The 25,078-nt window shown below is 43.8% G+C and overlaps 1 protein-coding gene across 4 annotated transcripts in view; it reads right to left on the reverse strand.

The window, feature by feature from the left end:
• pemt (phosphatidylethanolamine N-methyltransferase) overlaps nt 1-17,976 on the reverse strand; it is an 85,032-nt gene extending 67,056 nt beyond the window's left edge. For 2 of the 4 annotated variants that reach the window (XM_055651134.1, XM_055651133.1), the window contains exons 1-2: nt 17,773-17,976; nt 6,455-6,562 (exon numbers count right to left, since the gene is read on the reverse strand). In XM_055651134.1, the coding sequence (XP_055507109.1) occupies nt 6,455-6,562; nt 17,773-17,961 (297 nt within the window). In that variant the 5' untranslated portion in view covers nt 17,962-17,976. Of the gene's footprint in view, nt 1-6,454; nt 6,563-10,283; nt 10,407-10,743; nt 10,763-17,772 lie in introns of those variants that run through there. The other 2 variants (XM_055651136.1, XM_055651135.1) reach the window with 2 other exon arrangements.
• Nucleotides 17,977-25,078: the final 7,102 nt, after the last annotated feature.

Below are 25,078 nucleotides of genomic sequence, written 5' to 3' on the forward strand. Positions count from 1 at the left end.
AACATTCCCAGGTTTACTAGCTGAAAAATATGCTGACAAACACTGTATCTCACACTTTAAGCAATTACAGGCATCCTCAGGTTACAAACGCCCAATTTATGGACATCAGTATATACGAGAGAGCTCTCGTATTATCTATCTATTATATATTAAAACTGTGTGGCTGCCGCCTGCCGTCCGCGTCTGGCTGCCTTTCTGCCTTTTGATTCGTTGATGGCTGCTCCTTCCTATCAGTTTCCAACACAATTCAAAACAAAGTTGCAAGCCAGGAACACTCTGAACTTTTCACCTCAATGGGATATCACAGCAAGTGCTTCAACAGGAGGGGGAGGGCCAATTGGTATTGCAATTGCAACTGATGCAGCAGGCAGGGAAGGTGCAATTGGAATTTTTTTTAAATCCACTGCTGAGGGAGGCAGGGAGTGCTGGAATCTTACATTTGGGAACGGCTTCAGTTCCGTTGGAGGAGACGGGTGCATGGTGGAATATTGGGTTGGGGGATCACACCATTGGGGGAGCAGACCCAACGGGTCTGCACTTGGTCTAATTAAAATACAAAGGTCCGACATCCATATATGAACTAGTTTCTCTCTCCCCGGTTTTAATAATTGATCTTTCTTTTCAGTCTTATGTTTTTTTTGGTGCAATTTATTACAATACTGTGAAGGTTACCCTTATCGAATGATTTTAGTATTTTTTGAGTCGCAGACAAACATCGATTTGTGGATGTCTGTGCAAATGAAACTGTTGGTTATGCAAGGCCAGCCTGCAAACAGATCCTTTCATAAGTAAACTTAACCAAGACCAAATACAGAAGGCTTTACTGGCTTGCAATAAAAAGACTGATTTCATCTTTAACTTGAAAGAAGTCTGTCGGGAAAAGCATGAAAAAAGTTTATGGTGTTTAAGTTAGCTCATCAGACATTTTCAACTTCTGAGTGAAGTACAAGATGGCTCAAGAAGCTGTCATCCATGATAAAAGTTTACTATTTGATTATTTTTCAAAGTCAACACTGGAGGATCAAAGAGAATGCAGTAACATACACAAATGTCAAACGGTAAATCAATTCACAGCTCAAAAATTGTTTCAGATTGTTGAATAATGTTCGCAGTCGTACAGCAACAAGTAGTCACTTCAGAAAGGATTACATTTCAGAATGGTATAATCAGTCTCAACTATCGCTAAAGCTTTCACTGGTGTACATGGACAGAGAAGACATTCTCCCAAGAGGTCTTGGCTTGAAGTAAATGGGATGAATTTTAGATACTGTTTCCAGAATAAATCAAAATGAGTAGGAAGGTACTGCAGATGCTGGTTCACACCAAAGACAGATACAAAATGCTGGAGTAACTCAGCGGGACAGACAGCATCTCTGGATAGAAGGCAGGGGTGGCGTTTCGGGACAAGACTCTTTTGAAGAAGGGTATCGACCCAAAATGTCACCCATTCCTTCTATCCAGAGATGCTGTCTGTCCCGCTGAGTTACTCCAGCATTTTGAGTATCTTTTAAATTGAAATAAACTATGGTCAGCCATCCAAATCCTATAAAAAGATTATGACCTAATTTCAATCCACATACTTTACATCAAGGGTTCCCAACCAGGGGTAAATTGCACCTACCCAGGGGGTAAATTGCACCTACCCAGGGGGTAAATTTGTTGATTCTACCCAGGGGGTAAATTTGTTGATTCTGGATTTGTACATATTTTTTCTCGTTGACTGATTGCGTTTTTATCTGTTCATCATTAGTTGTTCATAAATAAGTGAAATAACATCGTTATGTGCTATTAAAGTTGCCTGGGATAAACGGGACGGAAAAGGTTGGGAACCCCAGCGACTAGAGATTTCCAAGAATGGGAATTCTGCATTTTGCACATTGTCAACAACCTTGGTTGTTTTCTTCAGTCCTCTTGGTAAAACCTTCCTGTGACAGAATGCAGAATGGGATTGTTTTACTAGTCCCCCGTCAGATATTCAATCATGGTCGGCTGTTCAACAGATCTATATTTAGAATTTAATTAGGGCTTCAATGTTGTGGATATTGGACTGGATAGGTGGTCGATATTGGATTGCTTCTTCTGTCAGGATTTTGCAGTATTTCGCCAATTGCGACTGCCATAAGTAGTTTGTCTCAGAAACATTGCGGAGATCAATAATCTCTGCTTCCCAGAGACCATGAGCTTTCTGGTGGGCTTGAGATCCTGATCCTCAAACACCTTTCCTCAAACGGTCACAGGGTACATTGGTGCACTGAGCGCGATAGTGACTTTCATCAACAATATCTACTTTTGCTGAAATATGACACCAGGGATATTCCAAGGACTTACCTCACTTTGGTGGCTTTAATTCGCATTCCCTAATCGAACAAACTTATGGCACTGAACTGTTGAATAATAGGGAATTGGAATTACACATGCCGACATCTTCAGCCACTTCTTTGACATTATTGCTATTGAGGGAGAGTAACGTAGGTCCACCAGGTTAATTCCCGGGATGGCGCGACTGACATATGATGAAAGAATGGGTCGACTGGGCTTGTATTCATCGGAATTCAGAAGGATCTTATAGAAACATATAAAATTCTTAAATGATTGGACAGGCTAGATGCAGGAAAAATGTTCCCGATGTTGGAGGAGTCCAGAACCAGGGGCCACAGTTTAAGAATAAGGAGTAGGTCATTTAGGACTGAGATGAGAAAAAAAATGTCACTCAGAGTTGGGATCTGTGGAATTCTCTGCCACAGAAGGCAGTGGAGGCCAATTCACTGGGTGTTTTCAAGAGAGAGTTAGATTTAGCTCTTAGGGCTAAAGGAATCAAGGGATATGGGGAAAAAGCAGGAACGGGGTATTACTTTTAGATGATCAGCCATGATCATATTGAATGACGGTGCTGGCTCAAAGGGCCAAATGGCCTACTTCTGCGCCTGTTTTCTATGTTTCTATGAATAGTCCACCTTGGTTGCTGCACCACTTCTGACTTCCATGTTCTTATCCTCCTTAACCTAAAGTGGCAGCTCCATGCAATAGCTACTTCCTTATTCTTAAGAGAAAAGATTAATATACAAACTTTGTAGCTTTTTACACAATCATATTCTAACCGATTAATGTTTGAACAAGCTGGAGTCTACTTTTTATCCGACTGCGTGTTTGGTGGCTCAAGTCTATTTTGTATCCGGTTCTGTATCAAAGTGATATCCTTCTTCAGCACATGATTTCTTTGAACATTTACAATTCTTGGATCATACCTGTTTGGGACCTTTAATACCACACTTGTGCTGCCTTTGTACTATTTTTTATTAAAATCCAAAACAGGTGCGAGAAGAGCACCATGAATAATTTGTTTAGTTTAGAGATACAGCACAGAATAATGCATCAAGTACCTTTGTATCCAAGTCCCACCAAGTGCAATGGATGCATACCTACCCCTGGAGTTAACAAATTTTAATGGCAACACAACAACAGTGCACAATAAAAAGAATAACGTCACTGGAGTTCACGTCAAGAGTGCTCAGTCAAATTTCCGTAGTGACGCGAGATGAGCTAGAAATGTTGTCACTATGTTGTGCTTTGCGTAAAATGCATTTTTAATTGCACAATGGTAAAGCAAACAACACCGCACCATTGAATATCTTCCATGTAAGCTTTTAAACATGAAAATAAATGTTATGGGTCATTGAGTTCTTAATAACCAAAGTTCGCAAAAATAATTAATCAGCCTTACTCAATTATTTAAAAAAATTCACACAAAGATATAAGTGAGCAGTGGCCTCAGTACATGCTTCAGAATACTGTAGAATCTTAACCTTGTAAGGGCGGTATGGTGGCATAGCGGTAGTGCTATTGCCTCAGAGCGCCAGAAGATTGTACGTTCTCCCCCGTGATCTGCGTGGGTTTTTTCTGAGATCTTCGGTTTCCTCTCGCACTCCAAAGATGTACACGTTTGTTGGTTAATTGGCTTGGTATAAATGTAAAATTATCCATAGTGTATGTACGATATTGATAATGTGCGGGGTGGGCCAGTGGGCCGAAGGGCCTGTTTCCGCGTCATTCAATTCAATTCAATTCAACTTTAATGTCATCGCACAAATACAAGTATCAGTACAACGAAATGCAGTTTTGCGTCAGTCCGTAGTAGTTGTACATAAAGAAAAACAAAAAAAATAGAAAGAGGGAAGATACAGAATAATCAGGAAATACAGAATGATTAAACAAAGGGGACGGAGGGACCAGAGAAATGTATCGTCGGGACTCCGAGTTCAGCAGTGTGATTGTGTTGTTATAGAAGCTTTTCCTCATCCTACTAGTACGTGACCCGAGGCTCCTGTACCGCCTCCCTGATGGGAGGAGGGCAAACAGTCCATGGTTGGGGTGTGAGGGGTCTTTGATGATCTTCCCAGCCCGTCTCAGACACCGTTTTCGGTGGAGGGCATCCATGGCAGGGAGCAGGGCACCGATGATGTGCTGCGCGGTTTTCACCACCCGTTGTAGTGCCTTCCTGTCCGCAGCAGTGCAGCTGCTGTACCATACCGTGAAGCAGGTGGTCAGGATACTCTCTATGGTACAGCGGTAAAAGTTGGTCAGGATCTGGGGGGACAGGTGGGCTTTCTTGAGCCTCCTAAGGAAGTAAAGGCGCTGCTGTGCCTTTTTGATCAGCTTGGAGGTGTTGAGGGACCAGGACAAGTCCTCCGAGATATGTACTCCGAGGAATTTATAGCTGGAGACGCGCTCCACCTCAGTCCCATTTATATGGATGGCGGTATGACTGCCTTCTCTGGTCTGCCTGAAGTCAACAATAATCTCCTTCGTCTTTTTGGAGTTGAGGACGAGGTTATTGTTGGCACACCAGGTGGTCAGGTGCTGGATCTCATCCCTGTAGGCTGACTCATCGTTGTCGCTGATCAGTCCTACTACCGTGGTATCGTCAGCAAACTTAATAATGGTGTTGGATCCGTACTTTGGGATGCAGTCGTGGGTGAAGAGGGAGTAGAGGAGAGGGCTGAGCACACAGCCCTGTGGCACTCTGGTGCTCAGTGTTATAGTGGAGGAGGTGAGGTTATTGACCCTAACAGACTGTGGTCTGTTAGTGAGGAAATTCAGTGTCCAGTTTCATATCTCAAAACTAAACACGAGGAGAAATTGAAACAAAGGGGAGTTTCTCCAATCACATAAAAATAAACGCATTGCTTACTCTGATGCACAATATCTACTATTTCTTTACATTCCATCCATCTAAGCCATTTACTAATATTCTTACACAATTCTTTTGCCTCCAACTCTTTCTACAAATGCCCTGCAAGAGCAAGTTAGAGGGAAGGAAAAATATTAATATATTACAGGATAAGTGACGCTAATGTGGCTTAAAGGGCCGAATGGCCTACTCCTGCACCTATTGTCTAATATTAAAACTGAGGTCAATTTCTATGAAATTGCTCATGAGGTTTTAAAAAGTAAATCTACCAGTAGACAATTTCTTTTCTTATCCTTTAATATTCACCCTCACTTTAGCTTTAATATACTAATAACCTTAAAATATTTTTTTGTTTGGTTTGAATTTTCCATTCTTTATTTCTGAACAGTTTTTTTTCTGAACCTTATTGTGTGTTATGCCTTTAATATCATCCAGAAAACTCTTTTTAAAGTTACAACTGTAAGCGTGGCTTAAACTTCTGCCCAAACTGAACTGAATGTATTCATGATTTAAACCACTTATTGACCTTAGAGATAATACTACATGAAGCAGAAACTTCAGAACCCAAGTCAAGGTACTTGAGCGGAGGCACAGAAATATCGGACCTGATTTTGGAACAATATCTGGGAAAGGATCAAGGGTAACTGTTGGCGCAGCGGTAAAGTTGCTGCCTCACAGCGCCAGAGATCTGGGTTCGATCCGGACTGCGGGTGCAAACTGTACAGAGTTTGTCTGCCCTCTGACAGCGAGGGTTTTCTCCAGGAGCTCTGGTTTCCTCTCAACTCCAAAGACATGCCAGTTGATTGGCTGGAGTAAAGATTATATATCATGCCTATGTAGGATAGCGTTAGTGCGCGGGGAATGAGGATCGCTGGTCGGCGTGGAGTCAGTGAGCCGAAGGGCCTGTTTCCGCGCTTCATTCCTAAAACTGAAACTAAAAACTGACAGAAACAGAAGTTATTGAAAGGATTTGTGAGAAGAAGTGAGGCATTAAAAGAGAAATAAAATCACTTGAAAATGTTTAATTCTACATCACAAAAGTTTGACGGCATCTTCAAAGATGAACATTGGGAAACGGTCAACAAATATGGTCACTGGAAAGACTGCAAATGCATTTTCAGTGAATTAATGGTTAGTTTTATGATTGCCAATTGTTCACGACAGATGAATATGTACTTCAGAAATGTACTTCAGTCTTGCTGCACTGGAGGCTTGTACATAAAGTGTTAAAAAATGTAAAAGCATATAAGCAACAATAATACTCACAATATTCCAGAACAACGGGTTGAATGCAACCGCAAGGATAGCTAAATTAAACTTCAAGTTGGTCCAGTCACAGTAGCTGAAAATATCTGCCATTACTGAAATATCGACCTGAAAGAAATTATTTTTAAATTTATATTTCCAGTAAAAGGAGACTTACAAAAATTACAAAATTCTTTTAAGCGTACAAAATTCTTAAGGGGTTGGACATGCTAGATGCAGGAAGATTGTTCCCGATGTTGGAGAAGTCCAGAACAAGGGGTCACAGTTTAAGGATAAAGGGGGAAATATTTTAGGACCGAGATGAGAAAAACATTTTTCACACAGAGAGTGGTGAATCTCTGGAATTCTCTGCCACAGAATGTAGTTGAGGCCAGTTCATTGGCTATATTTAAGAGGGAGGTAGATGTGGCCCTTGTGGCTAAAGGGATCAGGGGGTATGGAGAGAAGGCAGGTACAGGATACTGAGTTGGATGATCAGCCATGATCATATTGAATGGCGATGCAGGCTCGAAGGGCCGAATGACCTACTCCTGCACCTATTTTCTATGTTTCTATGTTAACATTTCCAAAGGATCGTAAAAACTTAAGAGTACAGCTTGTAAAACAGTAGGCATCACAGCCACAGAGACCAGAAAAAACCGCAACTACATAGATAACTGTGCCAAGTTAGTTGATCTTTGCTGGGGTACAAATCGCATGTTTGAAATTAACAAGTGCCAACTCTTATCAAAGGTGAAAATAACAAATGAGATGTGGATTGGCTATGGATGTATTCCACAATCCTGCCACAGTACTTACTTACATGGTAAATGGTATGGCCTGGAGTGAATTGTGACTTGCAATACTCAAGCCATCGTCCACCCAGGCCAACATAGTGTTTGCTTCTTAAGTACTTGGTACATTTACACGTTAAATTTTCAGTGATTGTGAACAAGGACAATAAGGGAGGGACCTCTGGCTCTCAACTCTTCTCCCTGCATCCACCCTGTCAAGCTCCTTGCTGGAGAATGCGTGCCTAGTCTACTCAAATGCTTCTCAGAGAAAACCCACCATCTGAAAATAATCTAGTTAATCTTCAATGTAATCATACATAAAATTAGATCAAAAACTTCACATAATATAGTAGCTATGGTCCCAACAATTGCCTATATACTTACAATAACACATTTATTTATGTAATCAAATAATCCGGTAACGAAAACTAACGTACTATTTACTTTAAAAGCACACAGAGTTCTGGAGTAACTTAGAAGGTCAGACAGTATCTCTGGACAACATAGAGAATTTATTTACCTGCCAAGTCACAAAGAACTTGCTCGTTGGCATTCAGCGATTTTATGAAAGAGGCCACCCAGGCTTCCTTAAACACCAGCATTACAGGTGACGTTTTGGGTTGAGACCCTTCATCACCTCGACCCGAAACGTCACCTATTCCTTTTCTCAACAGATGGTGCTTTTTGTGTCTATTGTCGGTTTAAACCAGCATCTGCAGTTCCTACCTAAACACAGGTCTTCCTCGTCTATTCTACTGCTCAATAGATTATTCAAATGTGATTTCTCCTTTCTAAATCCAAATCCAACTAACTCTGCTAATTTCTGCTCCTATCAAGGTGTTGGGGTGGATATACCTTCAGTATAGAATCTAGCATTTTCCATATTCTTAATGTCAGATTAAAAGGTTGATAGTTGACTGTTTGTTTACACCTCCACCCCTCCACCCCCCACCCACTTTCTTAAATGTCCACCAACGGCACAAGATTCTGAAAAGGACAAACAACATAGAAAATAATTTGTAGAAACTGCACAAAGTGTGAAGAAAGTAATCATGAAAGGGAAAGAGGTGTTGCAGATTGCTCTCGGATCAATTACGGTGTGAACAGAGGTATGATAATGGAACTAAGAGAGGGGTGGTTCATTATCTACACCATAAGTTGTTTAGAACAACATCTGTATTGTGCTCAATACTATTTATACTGCAGCGTAATTTATACAGAGTTAGGAAATTCACGATGAAGGCACATATTGTGGTGAATCATTATATGGCCAGCACAATTTGTAAATACACTTAAATATATAAAAAAGCACGATTCATACGAGTCTAAAGATATGGTACTTCAATACTCATGATCTGCTTATTGTAACTTATCCAGTAGTTTTTAAAAACAAAAGAGGACTCAAATATTTAGGGAAAAATTATTGAACCCGAGTGTACTAATGTTAAATGTGCTTAATTTTTAACATGCATGAAAAGTATATTCCTCAGGACAAGTAATATTCTGGCAGTAAAAGCAAAGGGCCGGAAAACCTCAGTTAATCAGGTAGCACCCTGAGAGAAATGGAATGAATGTTTCAGCTCAATGAGGTTTCAAAACCCAAATATATTAAGGTGGTAATTCGTATGGGACAGGGACTCGGCAACAGTAATATAAGCAACATAACATTAATAAAGAAAATAATGGCATTAAAGATAACAACACTTCGGACAAAAGAAGATTTCCCTGTAAGGTTCTACACCAGACTAGGGTAAATAGATTTTTTATATATTATGAGGGAAATCACATGATCTGGCGATCACAATAAAAATGGCACCAAGGAGAAAAATCAGCCAAAATCTTATTGAAAATGTTAGCAAACAGAAGGGGTCAAATGTCCTACTGCTTCTAATTCTTGTGTTCTATCTTTATGATGCAAGTAAACATGAATAAATGGATTTTTATGTTTACAAGCAAGTCAATGTATGCTGCAAATTGTTGATGGCCCACTACTAGCTGGACACCACTCATATTGCCAATTTGAGTGGAATCCTCCTTTGTCAATGAGGCTAAACACAAATTGGAAGAACAGCATCTCATATTTCGCTTGGGCAGCTCACAACCCACTGGTATGAATATTGAAGGTAGACACAAAATGCTGGAGTAACTCAGCAGGACAGGCAGCATCACTGGAGAGAAGGAATGGGTAACATTCTGGGTCGAGACCCTTCTTCAGAATCTGATTTACCTTCGAATTAAACCAGCATCTGCAGTTCTTTCCTACAAGGTACAAATATTGATTTCTCTAACTTAAAGTAACCCCCCACATTCCCTCTCTCTCCATCTCTCCTCCACCCAAGTCGCAACAGCTTCTCGTTCTCACCTAGCAAACAGCTAACATTGGCCTGTTTTTTCTTTATCATTGTTACTTTTTTGCATATCTTTCAGGGATTTGTTGTGTATATATATCTACATCACCTCTATATCTCTCGTTTCTCTTTTCCCCGACTCTCAGTCTAAAGAAGGGTCTCGACCCAAAACGTCACCCATTCCTTCTCTCCAGAGATGCTGCCTGTCCCACTGAGTTACTCCAGCATTTTGTGTCTAAGACTGTTAATATTATCCGACTGAGATGTTGGGCTAGCTAGTTGGTAACTGCCGGTTTTCCACCTGTCATGTTTGTTAAGTTTGAGAGCAATATTCACAACTTCAAACCAAATTGCAGTAAAGGTTTTTATAATGAAATTCTGAGGGATTTCATAGGTTTGGTTGAGTCTTTTGGAATTAGAAAATGAGGGAAATCCATAAAATTAATGGGTGACCCAGAAGCTTAGAAGTGCGGCTAAGAATCTCAATCTAACCAGTTTGACAAGAAATACATTGCAATTAGTTCAGGTGAAGGAATTAGTTCAGGCAAACAATTCAGAATATCACAACGACAGCTTCCAATAAGCAAAAAAATATCTTGCATCTAACAAAGATGTAGGAGTCATTTGTTCTTTTTAGTTACTGTTAATTTCATCTCAATATTGAAATAAAAGTATAAGAAAATTCGATTAAAATTTCTTTTTACGTACCATGATACAAGGCGTGGATCAAGTTGAAACCTGATGATTTGGAACTTAGCCTCAGAGTGTGCACATAAGATAGAGCTGTCTGGTTAGTCCTTTCTAATTCCAAAGGGCTCAACCAAAGTTACGTAATCCCTCGATGATAACTTAATCATATAAACCTTTGCTGCAATTTGGTTTGAAGTTGCGAATATTGCTCTCAAACTTAACAAACGTGAGAGGTGGAAAACCAACTAGCTAGCCCAATATCTCAGTTGGATAATGTTCGAGTTGGATTGCATTCATCACAGGACATAATAATGCAGTAAAAGTATAGAAAATCCTCACTAAATCAGATAGCACCCTGAGAGAAATGGAATTAATGTTTTACTCAATGATGTTTTCAAAACCAAAATATATCAAGGTGGTAACGAATCAGGGACAGGGACTCGGCAGAAGCAACACATGCAACATAGTTATAACGTACCATGATATAAGGTTAAAACTTGATGATTTGGAATTTAGCTTCAGAGTGTGCATAAGCTAGTGCTGTCTGTATAAACAATTGACCTGGCAGTGACTATACTTATGGAGTGGAGGTTTTGGATTGGCTCCACTCCAATGGGGAGTTTGTTGGAAGCAAAGTGCAATATTGGAGCAAACAAGGTTTCAGTCAATATTGAAGTTCTGTCACAGCTTGTACAATGCAGGCTGGGGTCATGCAAAGCTATCATTGATAACCCGGGTTCAATATGTACGGAGTTTGTACGTTCTCCTTGTGACCTGCGTGGGTTTTCTGCGCGATCTTAAGTTTCCTCCCACACTCCACAGTTTTGTAAGTTACCGTAATTGGCTTGGTATAAGTGTAAATTGAGAAGAACTTTTTTCACACAGAGAGTGGTGAATCTCTGGAACTCTCTGCCACAGAGGGTAGTTGAGGCCAGTTCATTGGCTATATTTAAGAGGGAGTTAGATGTGGCCCTTGTGGCTAAGGGGATCAGGGGGTATGGAGAGAAGGCAGGTACGGGATACTGAGTTGGATGATCAGCCATGATCATATTGAATGGCGGTGCAGGCTCGAAGGGCCGAATGGCCTACTCCTGCACCTAATTTCTATGTTTCTATGTCCCCCAGTGTGTATAGGATAGTGTTAATGTGCGGGGATCGCCGGTTGGTGCGGACGCGGTGGGCCGAATGGCTGGAACTCTGGAATAAAATTAGAAAACATTGGAGGAGGGAAAAAGATCAAGGTAGAATGGGTTGAGAGATTGTTCACATATCAGTCTGAAGTATCTTCTGACGTGAAACGTCATCTATCCATGCCCTCCAGAGATGTTGCCTGACCTGTTCAGTTACTCCAGCAATGTGTTTTGTTCATGATCCCAAGATTGTTCTAAGATTGCAGTTCATTTTCTCACATATTTGGTCTGAAACCAGGTGTCAATTCAACCTAATAATACATTAACTGATCCTCTTTCCAAAGATGCTGCCTGTCCTGCTTAATATTCCAGCATTTTCTTTTTTATCCCTTATTTAAGGGAGTGGATTCCCTGACAAAATCCCTCCTTTATTATAAGGAATTTCACATCATAAAATAAGGAGAAAAATTAAACTATGTTAATCTTCAGAACACCTTACATTTTATATCAGCATATTGCTGTGGTATCTTAATTTGTAGGAACGGCGATGCAATATCTAATCGTACCAGTTTCCTGCCAATGGAAATACAGTGCCCTCCATAATGTTTGGGACAAAGACCCATCATTTATTTATTTGCCTCTGTACTCCACAATTTGAGATTTGTCACAGAAAATAAATCACATATGGTTAAAGTTCGCAGTCAGATTTTATTAAAGGGTATTTTAATACATTTGGTTTCACTATGTAGAAATTACAGCAGTATTTATACATAGTCCCCCCATTTCAGGGCACCATAATGTTTGGGACACATGGCTTCGCAAGTGTTTGTAATTGCTCAGGTGTGTTCAGTTGCCTCCTTAACGCAGGTATAAGACAGCTCTCAGCACCTAGTCTTTCCTCCAGTCTTTCCATCACCTTTAGAAACTTTTATTGCTGTTTATTGACATGAGGACCAAAGTTGTACCAATGAAAGTCAAAGAAGCCATTATGAGACTGAGAAACAAGAATAAAACTGTTAGAGACATCAGCCAACCCTTAGGCTTACCAAAATCAACTGTTTGGAACATCATTAAGAAGAAAGAGAGCACTGGTGAGCTTATTCATTGACTACAGCTCGGCATTTAATACAATCATCCCCTCCAAGCTGGTTACCAAGCTCTCAGAACTGGGTCTCTGCGCATCCCTCTGCAATTGGATCCTCGACTTCCTCATTCACAGTCTGTTCGTATTGGTGGAAATGTGTCAGCCTCGATAACAATCAGCACGGGAGCACCCTGCTGTACTCACTCTATACTCATTGCAGCGTAGCCGGTCATAGTGCGAACTCCATCATCAAGTTCGACGAAGACACCACTGTTGTGGGACGTATCACTGATGGGGACGAGTCTGAGTATACAAATGAGATTGACCGATTGACCAAATGGTGCCAGCACAATAACCTGGCTCTCATCACCAGCAAAACCAAGGACTTTGGAAGGAGTAGGATGAGGACCCACAGTCCTATTTATATCAATGGTGGAAATGGTCAAGAGCTTCAAATTCCTGGGCGTGCATATCTCTGAAGATCTCTTCTGGTCCCAGAACACTGATGCAACTATAAAGAAGGCACATCAGTGGCTCTACTTCCTGAGAAGACTACGGAGAATCGGTACGTCAAGGAGGACTCTCTCGAACTTCTACAGGTGCACAGTTGAGAGCATGCTGACCGGTTGCATCGTGGCTTGGTTCATGACAATAAACTCTCTTAAACTCTCAGACCTGTCCCAGACCTCTCAGATCGTCTGGGACAGGTCTGCTCTGTGTCCCCAGAGTCAGAATTAAACATGGAGAGGCAGCATTTAGTTTTTATGCACCACATATCTGGAACAAACTCCCAGAAAACTGCAGGTCTGCTGCAACTCTCAGCTCTTTTAAATCTAGACTGAAGACTTTTACAATTACAATTTACAATTACAATTTACAATTTACAATTTTCTGTTTGCCGCTGCCTTTCAGTAAACAATACCATATAACCATATAACAATTACAGCACAGAAACAGGCCATCTCGGCCCTGCAAGTCCGTGCCGACACCATTTCTTTTCCCCTTAGTCCCACTTGCCTGCACTCATACCATAACCCTCCATTCCCTTCTCATCCATGTGCCTATCCAATTTATTTTTAAATGATACCAACAAACCTGCCTCCACCACTTCCACTGGAAGCTCATTCCATACCGCTACCACTCTCTGAGTAAAGAAGTTCCCCCTCATGTTACCCCTAAACTTCTGTCCCTTAATACAATTTATCAATTACCTATACTGCACTGTAACTTCTATTCCTGGTTTAATTCTATTTTAAATATTTTATTTGATTGCTTTTAATTTTGTAATTATTTTATCTGAATAATCTAATAATCGTTTTACATCTAAATGTCATTTTATATGTGTTTCTTTCCAATGCTTTTAATGTTTTATGTAAAGCACTTTGAATTACCTTGTTGTTGAAAGGTGCTATACAAATAAACTTGCCTTGCCTAAAATCTTGAATCTTACTGATCGCAAAGGGACTAGCAGGCCAAGGAAGACCTCCACAGCTGATGACAGAATAATTATCTCTATAATATAGGAAAAAAACAAACACCTGTCTGACAGATCAGAAACATTCTTCAGAAGTCAGGTGTGGATTTGTCCATGACCACTGTCCACAGAAGACTTCATGAACAGAAATATAGAGGCCATACTGCAAGATGCGAACCACTGGTTAGCTGCAAAAATATTATGGCCAGGTTACAGTTTGACATGAAGTACTTAAAAGAGCAACCACTTGTTCTGGAAAAAGGTCTTGTGGACAGATGAGACAGAGATTCACTAATATCAGAGTGATGGCAAGAGCAAAGTATGGAGTAGGGAAGGAACTGCCCAAGATCCAAAGCATGCCACCTCATCTGTGAAACAAGGTGGGGGGGGTGGGGGGGGGTTATGGCTTGGGCATGTATGGCTGCTGAAGGTACTGGCTCACACCTTTATTGATGATACAGGTGCACAACCTTTTATCCGGTGTTCCGGAAACCGAAAAACTCCGAAAACCGGCCATTTTTTCCAGATGTCGTCTGCGCACCAAAGCTCGCGTTTGGCGCCAAACTTGACCCGAAACGACCCACGGTCAACCCAGGTCTGTACTACTGTAGTGGCTGCCTCCTCCCCGGAGACCGGGAGACGCTTAAACATCTGTAAATCATTGCTTAAATGTTAGTCAGTTAGTTTGGAGGGCTTTTATGTGAAGGGGGGGTGAAGGGGTAAACTTTAATTCTTAGTCCCCTACCTGGTCGGAGAGGCGGGGAGCGGTCAATGCCTTACCGGGTCGCCGTGCAGTAAGCTCCGCAGCGCTGTAGCCGCCAACTCCCAGCTGGGGCTGCGGGCGGCGCCGGTTGTAGCTCCGACCCCGGCAACTCTACCCCTGGCTGCGAGGCTCCGCAAATGTTGGGAGTCGGCTGCGTCGCAGCGCTGGGATACCAGCGGGAAGCGGGCAATGCCGGGTCGCTGTGCGGTAAGCTCCAGGGCGCTGAGGCCGCCTTCTCCCAACGTTCGCGGAGCTGGAGGCTGGGGGCTGCGGGCGGCGCTGGATTTGGAGCGCCGCGCAGCCAGGGCTGGAGTTGCCGGGGTCGGAGCTACAACCGGCGCCGCCCGCGGCCGGACGGAGCCCCCAGCTCCGCGATGTTGGGAGTCGCCGACCAGGTAGGGGACTAAGAATTAAAGTTTACCCCTTCACCCACCCACCCCACCACATAAAATCCCTCCAAACTAACTGACTAACATTTATGCAATGATTTACAATGATTCCCCGGTCTCCGGGGAGGAGGCAGCCGCTCCAGACTTTTCAAACCGCCCGCGCTACCTACCTAATCTACGCTAAAAATCTTCCATTCGGAAATCCGAAAATGTCCGAAATCCGACAAGTGTCTGGTCCCAAGGCTTTCGGATAAAAGGTTGTGCACCTGTAGCGTAATGAATTCTGAAGTGTATAGACACATCCTATCTGCTCAAGTTCAAACTAATGCCTCAAACAATTCCACAGCAAGACAATGATCCCAAACATACTGCTAAAGCAACAAAGGGGTTTTTCAAAACTAAAAAATGGTAAATTCTTGAGTGGCTAAGTCAATCACTCGATCTGAACCCAATTGACCATGCCTTTTATCTGCTGAAGGGAAAACTGAAGGGACTAGCCCCCAAAATAGGCATAAGGTGATGGTGGCTGCAATACAGGCCTGGCAGAGCATCAGCAGAGAAGACCCAGCAACTGATGAAATCCATGAATCGCAACTTCGAGCAGTCATTGCATGCAAAGGATATGCAACAAAATACTAAACATCACTACTTTTACTTACATGACATTGCTGTGTCCCAAACATTATGGTGCCCTGAAATGGGGGGACTGTGTATAAAAACAGAGCTGTAATTTCTACATGGTGAAACCAAAATGTATAAAATCTGAAAATGTACACTTTAACCACGTGTGGTTTTTTTTTTCAATTGCAAATCTCAAATTATGGAGTACAGAGGCAAATTAATAAATGATGGGTCTTTGGCCCAAAACATTATGGAGGGCTGTCCAATAATTTACATTGTTTAAATGTCTCAATTTCGGTATACAGTTAGCATTAAAAGGAAAGGCACTGATTGTGTAGCCCAGTGGGTCAGGCAGCATCCAGCTTTTTATTTAGGTTTAGTTTTAGAGATACATCGGGGAAACAAGCCCTTCAGCCCACCGAGTCCTTGTTGACCAGTGATCCCTGTACACTAAGACTATCCTACACACATTAGGGGCAATTTACAGTTTTACCAAGTCAATTAACCTACAGACCTGTACGTCTTTGGAGTGTGGGTGGTAACCAGAGCACCCAGAGAAAACCCACGCGGGTCACGGGGAGAAAGTACAAACTCCAAACAGACAGCACCCGTCGTCACGATTGAACCCGGGTCTCTGCAGCAACTCTGTCCCTGCCCCACCGTGCCGCTCCATCTGTGGAGGACATGTTCTTCAACAACCATCGAAACACGGAATGCAGATTTGGTTTACAAAAAAACACAAAGTGCTGGAGTAACTCAGCAGGTCAGGCAGCATCCCAGGAAAACGTGGATAGGCGACATTTCAGGTCGAGACCTTTCTTCAGACTGATTTCAGGGGCGGATGGGGCAAGTAATAGGTGGATATAAGTGAGGGGGATTTATGATGGTTGGACAAAGGCCAGTGATGAAAACAGGGGTGTGAAACAAAGGATAAACGAGTTACAAATTGTGAAGCTGGAGGAAGAAATGGAGGTGGGAAGTGGGAAATAAGTGCAAGTCCAGGTGGGGTACAGAGGGAAAAGGTGCCAGGGAACAATGAAAGAAAGGGGGAGATATTCTCCGGAGATGCTGCCTGACCCCCTGAGTTACTCCAGCACTTTGTGCCTTTTTTCCTGTAAACCAGTATCTGCAGTTGCTTGTGCCTAAGAGGTTGTGTCTCGGGTACATGGGCTGGGACGGAGTGAATAGACACCGTTGCCTGGTGATCAAGGCACCCCCGGCCCCCCTCTCCTCACAGGTTATAGTAGAATTAGCCCATTCGGCCCATCGAGTCTACTCCGTCATTCAATCATGGGTGATCTCTGCCACATACCATTTTCCTGCCTTCTCCCCATAACCCTTGACACGCGTTCTAACCCCATCTCCCCTCCTCCCCTTCCCTGTCCCCCTCTCCTCCCCTTCCCTCTCTCTATCCTCCCCCCCTTCCCTCTCCTTCTCTCTCCTCATCTCCCCCTTCTCCCCTTCCCTCTCTCTATCCCTCTCCCTCTATCCTCCTCCCCCTTTCCTCTCCCTCTCTCTTCCCTTCCTCTCACTGTCTCCCCCTCCTCTCCCCTCTCCCCCATCCTCTCTTCTCTCCCTTTCTCTCTCCTTCTCTCTGCTCATCTCTCCTTCTCCCCCTCTCTCTCTCTCCCTCCCTTCCCCTCTATCCTCCCCCCCCCTTCCTCTCCCCCCCTCTTCTCTCTCCCCCTCCCCTCTCCCCTTTTCCCTCTCCCCTCCCCCTCCCTCCACCCTCCCCCCTCGCCTCCCCCTCTCCCCCTCCTCCCTCCCCTCCCCACCCCCCTCCCTCTCCCCCTCTCCCCCCCTCTCCTCCCTCATCTCCTTCTCCCCCTTCTCTCCCTCCCTCTCCCCCCTCTCCCCCCCTCTCCCTCCCCTCTCCCCATCCTCTATTATCTCCCTTTCTCTTTCCTCTCCTTCTCTCCCCCCCTCTCTCCCTCTCCCCCCCTCCCCCCCTCTCCCTCCCTCTCCCTCTCCCCCTCCCCCCCCCCCTCCCCCCCGGCCACACAAGACACTCCAGGCAGGCGGGGGACAGGCGGGAGTGCGGCCTACCTTGGTGATGTCCAGCATGTCGAGGCCTCCACAACAGCCGGCCTCCCGCAGTCTGGGAGCGGCCACCGTGCCCCCGGCGCCCGGCCCGGCCCGGCCCGCCACTGCGCACGCGCACCCCGCGGTGCGCCATGGGACTTGTAGTTTCACCAGAGTTGCAAAGACACACACACAGAAGCTGGAGTAACACATTTACACATACATACAGATAGGAAGGAACTGCAGATGCTGGTTTAAACCGAAGATAGAAACAAAATGCTGGAGTAACTCAGGAGAAACTCAGGCAGCATCTCTGGAGAAAAGAAATGGGTGACGTTTCGGATCGAGTCCCTTCTTCAGAATGCGATCAGGAAAAAGGGAAACAAGATATCCAAATCAAATCAACCTTTATTGTCATCTTGCAAAGCAACAGTTGTACAGTGCAGAATGAGAAGACGTTTCCCAGGGAATATCGGAGCATCGCACGTGAAACTTGAAGCATTTTACACATAATAACAATAAAAACAATCCAGTCCCCTTTCCTCTCCCTCTCTCCTCTTCCTATCCCCCCCCTCCCTCCTCTCCCCTCTCAATCGCAATCAAAACAATCACAATATAGATGGTGATATAGAACAAATAGAACAAACCAATATTGTCTATTGTCTATAAACTAGACTAAGTGGGACCCGGAGGGTTGGTCCCCCAACGCAATATTCAATCTTCAGTCTGAAGAAGGGTTTCGGTCCGAAACGTTGCCTATTCCCTTCGCTCCATAGATGCTGCTGCACCCACTGAGTTGCATTTCATTTCATTTCCATTGCAGTTTCAAGCACAGAGCAGGCCAACAGCTCATTGCATTTTCATTTCATTTCCATTTCCATTGCTGTTTCAAGCATAGGCCAGGCCAAACAGCTCATTACATTTTCATTTCATTTCTATTTCCACTGAGGTTTCAAGTACAGGGCAGGCCAAACAGCTTATTGCATTTTCATTTCATTTCCATTTCTATTGTACTTTCAAGCACAGGGCAAGCCAAACAGCTCATTGCATTTTAATTTCAGAAACAGGGACCACCGTTTAAGAATAAGGGTAAGCCATTTAGAACGGAGACGAGGGACCACTTTTTTTCACAGAGAGTTGTGAGTGTGTGGAATTATCTGCTTCAGAGGGTGGTGGAGGCAGGTTCTCTGGATGCCTTCATAGAAACATAGAAACATAGAAAATAGGTGCAGGAGTAGGCCATTCGGCCCTTCGAGCCTGCTCATCCAACTCAGTATCCCATCCCTGCCTTCTCTCCATACCCCCTGATCCCTTTAGCCACAAGGGCCACATCTAACTCCCTCTTAAATATAGCCAATGAACTGGCCTCAACTACCTTCTGTGGCAGAGAATTCCACAGATTCACCACTCTCTGTGTATAAAATGATTTTCAAGAGAGAGCTGGGTAGGGCTCTTAAAGATAGCAGAGTCAGGGGATATGGGGAAAAGGCAGGAACGGGGTACTGATTAGGGATGATCAGCCATGATCACATTGAATGGTGGTGCTGGCTCGAAGGGTCAAATGGCCTACTCCTGCACCTATTGTCTGATAACAGCTGGGAAGAAACTGTCCCTGAATCTGGAGGTGTGCGTTATCACACTTCTATACATTTTGCCTGATGGGAGGGGGGGAGAAGAGGTAGTGGGGAGGGTGCGACTCGTCCTTGATTGTGCTGCTGGCCTTGCTGGGGCAGCGTGAGGTATAAATGAAGTCAATAGAAGGGAGGTTGGTCTGTGTCATGGTCTGGGCTGCATCCACAATTAGCTGCAATTTCTTGCGGTCTTGATTGGAACTGTTCCCAAACCGAGCTGTAATGCGTCCTGATAAAATGCTTTCTATGGCGCATCTGTAGGAATTGGTGAGTGTTGTCGGCGACATGCCGAACTTCCGAAGCCTTCTAAGGGAGTAGAGACGTTGGTGTGCTTTATTCGTCGTTACTTCAATATGGGTGGTCCAGGAGAAGTTGCTGGTGATATTGACTCCTAGTATGAGTATGATGTAATGGAAAAGGTTTGAAACAGAAATTGTTCCATTTAACCAGGTGTAGCTGAGGTCCATCTTGTGCCATCTGTTGATATGCAGATAATGAGCGGAAACAAAAGAGAAGTTACTCAGGTTAAGAACAATTTTTGTCAGATGGGTGAAAATGTTGGTGAGTGGGGTTGGGAATTGGTTGGAACTTTGCTGTAAAAAGAACCGGAGGGCTTTAAGAACTTTGCGATTGGGATAGATGTGTATAAAGATTGGACATGTATAGCTAACATGTGGCGGTAGGAGCCAAGAATTGGAAGTTATCAAAATGTTGGAGGTGTGTGTGGCAAGATGTCCCAGGTGTAGGTGGCGAGTGAGTGGACAAGAAGAGACAGGGAAGAGTTACTTCGGATGCTCCAGTTTTCTCCCACACCCCAAAGACATGCTGGTTTGTAAGTTAATTGACTGTACACCAAGTCTTTGAAAGAGGCAGGAGAAATTCAGAAGATTTTTTTTTAAAGTTACATTGGGTGCAAGATTTGGTGCCATAGATGAGGCTTTGTGTCAGACCTGTTGAATGATTTGTAGGAAGACATTTTTGCTATGGATATGGCAAACGTGACATCTTTGGTGTAAACCGGCATCTGCTGCTCCTTGATATTGGACAGGGTGTTAGTATCATGTATCTAGCACTTTGGGTGCTTTCAGAGGATGAAGATGAATGCATGTCTAACACAGATCTAAGGTCAATATTGCCAGATTTGGATTCCGATACATCGGAGTCCAACCCACATCAACCCGCATGGAGAACGTGATTGTTAGTAGAAGAGAAATTGTCCTGCATCCTCTTTTAAAAAGAAGGTGGATGGTTTACCTTTCCTGATTCTCAAGGTCAGTGAAATGTTTTGTAGCACTGAATCCACATTCAGGGAAACTCACTCCTGTAGAAACAAGGAACTGTGGATGCTGGTTAATAAACAAAAGGACACGGAGTGCTGGAGTAACTCAGCAGGTCAGGCAACATACCTGGAGAACGGCAGAGTCTGAAGAAGGGTCACAACCAGAAAAGCAAACCATCCATGTTCTGTAGAGATGCTGCCTGACCCATTGAATTACTCAAGCACTTTGTGTCGTAAGATCACAAGACATAGGAGCAGAATTAGACCATTCAGCCCATCGAGCCTACACCATTCAATTATGGCTGATTTAGCTTTCTGTTTAGTATAGTTTTTATAGTTTAGGGATTTAGCATGGAAACAGGGCCTTCAGCCCACCGAGTCCGCACTGAGCAGCGATTCCCGCACACTAACACTATCCTACACACACCAGGGACAATTTACATTCATACCAAGCCAATTAACTTAAAAACCTGTAAGTCTATGGAATGTGGGAGGAAACTGAAGATCTCGGGGAAAAGTCACGGGGAGAACATACAAACTCCATACAGCCAGCAACTGTAGTCAGGATTGAACCCGAGTCACTGGCGCTGTAAGACAGCAGCTCTAGCACTACGCCACTGCGCTACTCTTTGTCTCAACCGTATTCTTCTGTCTTTTCCCCATAACCCATGAAACACCCTTACGAATCTCCACGTCTTGCTACTGACTTCCATGGTTAACTCTAGCCGTCTGCAGGCTCTTTCCTTCCATCATCTGCAATACGGTTAGTCTGAAGGCTGCGACAAGATAATGTATGAGTAAATCTGTGAGCAAAGTTGTTGTGCCCACTGCTATTTTACTCTGACATCTTATGGAGTGCAGTCTGTTCCAGAGTTCACAATGCATGCTTCAATGTCCCATTAAGTACCCAAATGGAAATTGATTTACCCACACTAACAGTATGCTCACTGTGTTTAGTTGGTCAGGGAACCCGGGGCTATTAACTTAATTGAGTGACTACATTAAATCCCCTCCAACAGATCTCCTTTTGATAAAATTGTATCTTTCTCCTGCTGATACAGTATCTCCCCGGGGTGGGAGATTGCAAACTTCTCGTGGCCCGCCCTGTTGCGACTAATGCAATCGACCCGCGTGCACAAACAAGATCAAATAGGACAGGTTGACCTACAACTTTAGGCTGTGCACCCCATACGCACAAAGAAGAAGTATCTCCCTCTCTTTCCCATCGTATCCCTCTTAATCCCACCATGATCCCTCCCTTCCCACTCCCTTGCATCCAGCACATCAGAGAATTAGTTGCCCCGCCCCCTTCCCCCTTCCCACCCTTCCCTCCCCCTCTCGACCAGATACACACCTTGGGCGGAACGGTGGCGCAGAGGTAGAGTTGCTGCCTCACAGCGCCAGAGACCCGGGTTCAATCCTGACCACGGCTGCTGTCTGTGCGGAGTTTGTACGTTCTCCCCGTGTGTCTTCTCCGGGTGCCCCACACTCCAAAGACATACAGATTTGTAGGTTCATGGGCTTTGGTAAAAATTGTAAAATTGGCTCTATCATGTGTAGGATAGTGTTAGTGCAAGGGGGTCGCTGGTCAGCACGGACTCGGTGGGCCGAAGGGCCTGTTTCCATGCTCTATCTCTAAGCTAAACCAAACTGCAGGTCAATAGAGCCACCGAGAAGTCGGAGTGAACAATGAATGTGTTGAAAACATCCATAAATAGCAAACTATCTGCACGCGTATAAAGACGCATAACAGAAGAGAAAGACAAAGAAGGAAACAAGACATTAATTAATGGAAATGCACATCTAGTGATATGTTTTCCACAGAGACAGCGTGGCACAGAATCACTGTGGCTGTTTCTGGAATGGGATTGATCAGATAATGTTGAGCTGAATGTTGTTTATTGACCAGCAACTTGGAACCTAGGGAAATGACCTTATGTTACTAAGGTGACTTCCAATTAGTAATATACTGCCATGGTGACAGTAGTCTTATGAAAACTATGAGAGCAAATGACTGTGTGAGGCACAAGGACTCAATGCAAAGTACATGTGATGGAAAACAAAAGAGTTATCCCATTTATTTTTAGTTTAGCTTAGGGACACAGCGCGGAAACAGTCAATTCGGCCCGCCTCGTCCGTGCCGACCAGCGCTCCCCGCACATTAATACTATCCTGCACACAATAGGGACAATTTACAATTACACCAATTAACCGACAAACCTGTACGTCTTTGGAGTGTGAGAGGAACGTGGACTCGTCGGGCCGAAGGGCCTGTTTCCATGCTGTATCTCTGAACAAAACTAAACTAAACACGTGTCCTTGAAAGCTCTTGAGAAGATCATGATGAGCCACCTAGTCTGAGAGCTGGTAATTGTAAAGTTCAATAAGGAGATCAAGATTTTGACACAGCGGGGAGTTATTCCGGCACTTTGCGGTTTGTACAATTGTACAACTGTACAGTCAACAATTGTTGATTAGAATGGGTGTGAGGGTTTATGGGAAGAAGGCAGGAGAATGGGGTTTGGAAGGAGATAGATCAGTCATGTGTGAATGCCAAGTTAGACAATGGGCTGAATGCATAATTCTTCTCCTATCATTTATGGCCTTATGACCTTTTGAACTACACCATCTGGAGGTCCTTGTGTCTCCGAGCCATGAGCATCCTGCTTTGGTAGATCATAATTCAAGGACATTGTGTGTTGCCTGTGAAAAAAAGCTCAAAGCTGTCCTTGGACATTTTGAACAAGCCAGCAGCTATCATCTGGCAATGACTGCTGTCAAGCCTCACGTTAGCTTTTGTGGAAATTCTGTCAATTTATACAGATCACTGTGTTCTGTTGTCATAGCTTCAGGATGACATCAGCATAGGTGATGGCTCCTTCTAAAACTGGAAAGCTCAGAAATCTCATTGGAGGAATAGATCAGATAGATGCACAGAGTCTCTTCCCCAGAGAGGGGGAATCGAGGACCAGAGGACATAGGTTTAATGTGAAGGGGAAACGATTTAATAGGAATCTGAGGGGTAACTTTTTCACACAAACGGTGGTGGGTGTATGGAACGAGCTGCCAGAGGAGGTAGTTGAGTCTGGGACTAAGAAACATTTGCACAGGCACAGATAGGTCAAGTTTGGACGGATATGGACAGTCACTTAGGCCCCCCCGTCAGTCTGAAGAAGGGTTTTGGCCTGAAACGTTGCCTATTTCCTTCGCTCCATAGATGCTGCTGCACCTGCTGAGTTTCTCCAGGATTTTTGTGTACCTTTGATTTTCCAGCATCTGCAGTTCCTTCTTAGTCACTTAGGCCCACCTAGTCTGCGCCGACCAGCGATTCCCGCACATTAACACTAGCCTGCACACAACAGGGACAATTTACAATTACGCCAAGCCAATTAACCTACAAACCTGTACGTCTTTTGAATGGCCCTTACCTTGGAGGACTTATACAGTTCCCGCTGCATCAAAAAATCCCAGAGTATCATAAAGGACATTTCCCACCCCGGACACTCCCTGTTTGAACTGTTGCCGTCAGGCAGACGGTACAGATCTACAAGGACAAGGACGAACAGACTAAAAAACAGTTTTTACCCCACTGCTATAAAAGCACTAAATGTAGCCGCCAAGGAACGCAGGGGCGATACATACTAAGGGACTGTGGTACACTGTGAAATCGACAGAAGGATGGAGGGTTGGGTGTTTATGCGTGCTATTTTCATGATATTTATTTTAGTTGTTTATCTTTTAATATTTTATCTTGTATGTATCGTTAGCTTTTAGAAATGTTTGAATGGTGCACTGACTGGCTGACATTTTTAAATTTTGTTGTACATGGTTCATGTTACAATGACAATAAATAAACTATTCTATTCTATTCTATGTGTGAGGAACGTGGATTTGGTGGGCTGAAGGGCCTGTTTCCATGCTGTATCTCTGATCAAAACTAAACTAAACACCTGTCCTTGAATGCTCTTGAGAAGATCATGATGAGCCACCTAGTCTGAGAGCTGATAATTGTAAGTTCGATAAGGAGATCAAGATTTTGACAAGGGGGGAGTTATTCTGGCACTTTGTGGTTTGTACACAACTAATTGTTGATTAGTACGGGTGTGAGGGGTTATGGGGAGAAGACAGGAGAATGGGGTTAGGAACAAGAGATAGATCAGCCATGATTGAATGGCGTATTAGATGCTTGTAATAAGGCTCGTACGACGACGTAAACAGAGTATACCTTTAATCTGTACAATAACAGCAGCTACAACAGCCTCGTGTGTAAGCCCAGGCAACTCCCTAACTGCCCACACCCTGGGTTCCAGTCACCTCCGGTTACTGGAGCCTGGCTTCTGGCACACAGGGTCCTAGTGCCCCTCTGCTCAGCCTTACACTATTATTGCATAATACCACAAGACGAAGGGCAGAATGGCCT

This window comes from Leucoraja erinacea, chromosome 20 (assembly GCF_028641065.1).
Source record: "Leucoraja erinacea ecotype New England chromosome 20, Leri_hhj_1, whole genome shotgun sequence".
NCBI lineage: Eukaryota > Metazoa > Chordata > Chondrichthyes > Rajiformes > Rajidae > Leucoraja > Leucoraja erinaceus.